General features: G+C 35.6%; 1 protein-coding gene across 1 annotated transcript; it reads right to left on the reverse strand.

Moving 5' to 3' along the window:
- Positions 1-4,693: 4,693 nt before the first annotated feature.
- Positions 4,694-5,358, reverse strand: LOC133000564 (transcription factor HES-5-like). Its single transcript, XM_061070511.1, has 2 exons — positions 5,236-5,358; positions 4,694-5,122 (listed from the first exon to the last, which is right to left on the reverse strand). Exons 1-2 carry the CDS (start codon positions 5,356-5,358, stop codon positions 4,694-4,696), a joined length of 552 nt encoding a protein of 183 aa, XP_060926494.1.
- Positions 5,359-6,691: the final 1,333 nt, after the last annotated feature.

A 6,691-nucleotide genomic window follows, 5' to 3' on the forward strand; every position in this document is an offset into this window, starting at 1 on the left:
TATTATCATCATAATAACAATAATAATGTATTAAGTACACCCAAACTAGTAAAACAACACAATCCTATTGTCATACCACTAGTACTAATAAAACACGTCTAGGTACATCCAAACTAGTAGGATAAGACAATCCTATTATCATCATAATTATAATAATAATAATAATAATTATAATATATAAGGGATAACCAAACTAGTAAAACAACACAATCCTATTATTATCATCATAATAACAATAATAATGTATAAAGTACACCCAAACTAGTAAAACAACACAATCCTATTGTCATACCACTAGTACTAATAAAACACATTTAGGTACATCCAAACTAGTAGGATATGACAATCCTATTATCATCATAATTATAATAATAATAATAATAATATATAAGGTACAACCAAACTAGTAAAACAAGACAATCCTATTGTCATACCAATACTAATAATACAAAAAATTGTAGGTACTTCCAAACTAGTAAGATAAGACAATCCTATTATCATCATAATTATAATAATAATATATTAGGACCACCCAAACTAGTAGGATAAGAGAATCCTATAATAATCATAATCATCATCATAATAATAATCATATATTAGGTACATCCAAACTAGTAGGATAAGACAATCCTATTATCATCATAATTATAATAACAATAATATATAAGGTACAACCAAACTAGTAAAACAAGACAATCCTATTGTCATACCAATACTAATAATACAAAAAATTGTAGGTACATACAAACTAGTAAGATAAGACAATCCTATTATCATCATAGTTATAATAATAATATATTAGGGACCACCCAAACTAGTAGGATAAGAGAATCCTATAATAATCATAATCATCATAATCATAATCATATATTAGGTACACCCATACTAGTAGGGTAAGACAATCCTATTATTATCATCATAATAACAATAATAATGTATTAGGTACACCCAAACTAGTAAAACAACACAATCCTATTGTCATACCACTAGTACTAATAAAACACATTTAGGTACATCCAAACTAGTAGGATAAGACAATCCTATTATCATCATAATTATAATAATAATAATAATAATAATCATATATAAGTTTCACCCAAACTAGTAAAACAAGACAATCCTATTGTCATACCAATACTAATAATACAAAAAATTGTAGGTGCATCCAAACTAGTAAGATAAGACAATCCTATTATCATCATAATTATAATAATAATATATTAGGACCACCCAAACTAGTAGGATAAGAGAATCCTATAATAATCATAATCATCATAATCATCATAATCATAATCCTATATTAGGTACATCCATACTAGTAGGGTAATATAATCCTATAATAATCATAATACAAATAATCATAATAATATATTAAGTACACCCAAACTAGTAAAACAACACAATCCTATTGTCATTCCACTAGTACTAATAAAACACGTTTAGGTACATCCAAACTAGTCGGATAAGACAATCCTATTATCATCATAATTATAATAATAATAATCATATATAAGTTACACCCAAACTAGCAGGGTAAAATAATCCTATAATAATCATAATCATAATCAAAATAATCATATATTAGGTACACCCAAACTAGTAGGGTAAGATAATCCTATAATAATCATAATACAAATAATAATCATAATACAAATAATCATAATAATATATTAAGTACACCCAAACTAGTAAGGTAAGATAATCTTATAATAATCATAATACAAATAATCATAATCATATATTAGGTACACCCAAACTAGTAGGGTAAGATAATCCTATAATAATCATAATCATCATAATCATCATAATAATAACAATAATCATACTAGTAATAATAATAATAATATATTAGGAACACCCAAAATAGTAGGGTAAGATAATCCTATAATAACCATAATACAAATAATAATCAGAATCATAATAATCAGAATCATATATGAGTTACACCCAAACTAGTAGAATAAGATAATCCTGTTATAATCATAATCATCAGCATAATAATATTAATAACAATAGTCATATTAGTTATCATAATAATAATATATTAGGAACTTCCAAAATAGTAGGATAAGAGAATCCTATAATAATAATCATAATAATCATAATCATTTATTAGGTACAGCCAAACTAGAAGGATACGATAATCCTATAATAATAATCATAATAATCATAGTAATCATAATAATGATATATTAGTTCCACTCAAATTAGTAAAATAAGATAATCCTTTTATTACAATAATAATATATAATCTATTTTTGATTTACTTTAAAACAGAGTTACAGCAGGATAGATTATAGATAACATTATTAATAATGATAACAATGAAAAATAATTATGTTTTTGTACTTTTAGTTATTTAGCACTTTTCAAGCAAATAGACTAAAATTCCTTTCCGAGGACAAAATAAAACATGCTACAATAAAGGTCTCCACAAAACATTTGTTACATGCAAATCCTAAAAAGCATGCATTAAGAACAAACATAACTAGATCAACATGTACAGGTATGCATGTGTGTGCACGTGAAAGCACTCAAACACGAAAAACTAACAGTTCCCACAATAGGTGTAAAGTCCAGCAGTTTAAATATCCTTTCTGTAAAAGGACATTTTAAGACGAGATATATTGTCGTGTATTCGTTAGAGTAGAACATGTTGGTATGTGTTCAAAACATAATAACAGGCTTATGTTTATGATACCTGCCTTCTGGACTCTCGGACATTCTCAGGGAGTCCTCCAGGTATTTACTTTAGAAGTTCTCTCCCTTTTACAAATGATCCTTGACTTTGGGAATGACCTCTGACCAGCTAATGGATGGGTGTAGAAGGAATGTTCTTGACCAATGTGTCTTCATGTTCGGACACAAAAACATGTCCCTCTTTAGTCAGAAATCCCATGGGGGGACGGCATTTACCTGAAGTCATGGGCGGAACCAATCTCTCTTTATATACTGTGTGTCCGACCCCTGGAAGTCAGATCTCACTATTTGGCCTGGGTGATTTCTCCGAGTTCTAGAGCTCGTCTTGACCTGTACTACTTTGTGTAATAAACATTATTATACTTGTAAGTACTGGGTCCCCGTTCCTTTCCTTCATCATCAACTTCTACAACCACACCAACCTCTCGGCTGACCAGAAATATATTTCAATATAAACAGAGACGGCTGAGTGAAAAGTCTGTGGTCTGTATTCTGCACTTCCAGTCTTTAACCTGGACTATGAAACAGTTCAAAGACTTTCAATTCATTTTGAGGGCATAGATGTGCTTGAAAGCTCATGAGATATTGCACACATATCCAGTCTGGTGAATAATAAGGTGTTTAATGGGTCTTCTATATGGGCGTCCCTCAAACACTTTTAAAAATTAAAGCCCCCCTCCCTTGGCTTTGCCCTGGATTTATGAAAAGCTCACAGTGTTTCAGTTTTATCTGAGTTCTTTTATCTTCACTCAGTCGTGCTGTAATAACTCGTGGAGGTGGCTCATCAGAGCAGCTCCAGCTGTACCAGGGGGTGATGGGCACGGCTGAGACCAGTTGGCTCATCCCAGTCCTGTTTAGAGGAGGCAGAGAGAGAGCTGCCACATGTGGAAAGAGACTGAGACAAGAAGAGAGACACACAAAGCTGAGCTGCTGCTGGAGAAAGGGTCTGTTTCAGGGCTGATGTTGACTTATTGAATTCAAATTTGTTGTTTTACACCAATTAAAATGATGAACTGGTGAGTGGCTGTGGTCTGGCAGGTTTTGGGAGACTTGTGGTGATTAGGGACTTTGAATAGTTCACTCTTTCCTGCTTTGTATCTGGATTCAGATGAGTTTCATTTTAAAACAGTGTTTTGGTGAAAAGAACAAAAGGCCACAGTTTAAGTTTCAGTTGATATGTTTTATTCCCAGAGAAAACATGAATCCTCCATAAAGGCAATATAGTGATGATACATCACAGTAAACACTTGTCATCCAATACATTGAACTCAATAAGAGACAAGTGAACTTTCTTTTCTTCAAAAGGGACATGAGTCATTTAGTCCAAACAAAGTGGACCAACTATCTTATACTGGAAGAAAAAACTTTCAGATTCACATTTATGCTGCTGACATATGTCAAAACAATTCCCGACTTCAAGACCCAACATGGGTCAATAATCTTTTTACATTGTACAAATATACATACAAGTAGGTGATCTGCACTGAAGAACACTACAGGAATGTAATTCAAACGTTTCCAGTTCTTTATCATATTGATAAATCAATAAGACGATTGTATTCATAGAACACAAAGCTGTGTTTCCTAATACGAACAAAAAGGAAATCATGCTTTCAAACTTCACTCAGCCCAATAGGATTTTTATATTTTGCTCTAGAAATTCTACTTTAACTGAATAGAAAATAACTTTTGATCACCGAGCACGTCTCAATTTGTCTGGTATCACTGTTGTGTTAGCAACAATACACAAGCATTGTGAGAATAATAACTTGTACTTCACAGAGTAACATCTGAATAAAAAATAAGTGACTACTGTTAAAATAGTAGTCGACCTGTTGTCTGCAAATATCGCAGAAACACACAATTTAGCTTTTACAAAAGTAAAAAACAGTAATAGAAATTGCAGTAGCATTCAATGACTCTTCAAAAGCGAGATGAACACAAGAACGAACACAGTTGTTGGAGCTTCACTTTGATAAAAGTCCTTAGGTGTCTACCACGGCCGCCAGGGGGCGCTGCTGACTGGACTCTTGTCTTTGGAGATGCTGCTGTGGACTGTGGAGCTCAGAGGAGAGAAGTCAGCCTCTCTCAGCTTCTCCTCAGAGGAAGACTGCAGCTTGTTGACGTGCTTCATCAGTCTTCTCTGCTGCTGTGCATTCACCTCCTCCCTGGACAGGAAGTGCGCCACCTCCTGGACACATCTGGAGTAGCCCCGTTTGACGGCTGCTGAGCCCACAGCTGGATTCTGCTGCTGCTGCTGCAGTCGTCTGAGGAAGTAAACTGTCATCTCCAGGATGTCTGCTTTCTCCAGCTTGGAGTCTGGCTGCTGGTTGAGGAACTCTGGACCCAGGAGAGACTTGAGCTGCTCGATGCTGCTGTTGATTCGCTCTCTGCGTAACTTCTCCACCAGAGGCTTTCTGAGCTGCAGAGACAAGAACAAAGTTAGTCATCAAGTCATTCTGGAGTCAAGAGTCAGCATGAACAAACACAAGCTCTCGTAGAAGAAGAGCACGTCTCCTTGAATCTTCAATTTACCTTGTGGCTCCGAGTTGGATGCTCCTGAGAGTTGGTCATTGCTGCAGTGATTGTAGGAGCCATGTGTGGATCTCTGTGCTGTAGAGGTCTGTGTAGAGACAATCTGATCTCTGCTGCCTTCATCCCTCCTATTTATAGTCCCACATCTCCATATCAATGTGTGGGTCTGGGGCTGGCTGCAGGTTCCCACAGTCTCAGCCAATCAGAGAGCTCGGGGAGACAATAGTGCATGTGGAGCAGCAACATGCTGAATGGTGTTAATGCCTCAGGGACAATAGTTAAATCTCAGGGGAACAGGTGGAGGACTGGGGGGGTGATGGAGAGAGACTCACAGAGCTCTGTGTGAATCTGGGAAAGTGGTGACCCTGTAGAGAGCAGATCTGCTGCCTGATGCTGATCAATGACTTTGACTTAAGACCACCTATAAATCGATGTGTAATTGTATTTGTGCTGCTGAAGCGATTATCAGTCATTTAAAATCATTTGAAATTAAACATTATATCTTAAAAGCAAATCAATATTATATTTAACCTGCAGATATTTGATCAATTACCTCCCTTGGTATGTTTAAGCATGCCCTGTTTTCTTCTCTAGATATGGACTCCTCCTGTTATTAATAAAGCTGTACATGAATGCATGTATCTCTATATAGATACATACATACAGTACATCTTGTGCTTTTGCCTGACGATACAAGGTGTTATGTGGTGACCCACTCCCACTCTGTTAATGGATGAGTTCATTTTAAGGGACTGATATGTGTGTGTGTTTCATGTAGTGCAGATCCAAACATAAAACTCCAGATGTAGTGGATTTAAATGTAGTTTCATGAGACTGTTGGGTCTTGGCAGAGGTATGTGCTGCTTTTCTAGTTTTTAAGGGTGTTGCATTGCTGTAAAAGACTTAATTATATTATTAATTACAATATTTGGACATCCTTTTCTAATGTCTCACAGTGGAAAGGGATGTTATAGGTCATTTATAATGTATTAAAAGAAAACCAAATTCCCATTTTATTGTGGCTGATAAGTCCAACAAAAGATTCCTTCCCTTGCTTTTGTCTATTCAGTCCAGACCGTCCTTTAACCACGAGATCTTGTCGCTTAGTCACTTTATTTGTCGGTTTTCTTAAAACACACGGCAGTTAAATGAAAGGCACATGTGTGTCCAAACATCAGGCAAAACAAAAAGTCTTTCTAACCGTTGATGTTGGGTGCCGCTTGTTGGCCAGACACTTTGGCAACTGTCAATGGATTAAACCAGAAAAGACTCGGATTGCAACGGTGACCCTTCAAACAGAGGGGAAATTAATTTGGCAAAAGTTAGTGAGTTGGCACCAGAGCGATGGAGAAAGAGAAAGGAGAGAGTGAGAGGAGCGGGAAAGATCTTCCAGTGGAGTGTGCCAACTCCCTCCGGAGAGCAGTCGGGTGCTGCTGGGCCCGAGGATGCTAATCAC

This window comes from Limanda limanda, chromosome 4 (genome assembly GCF_963576545.1).
Source record: "Limanda limanda chromosome 4, fLimLim1.1, whole genome shotgun sequence".
NCBI lineage: Eukaryota > Metazoa > Chordata > Actinopteri > Pleuronectiformes > Pleuronectidae > Limanda > Limanda limanda.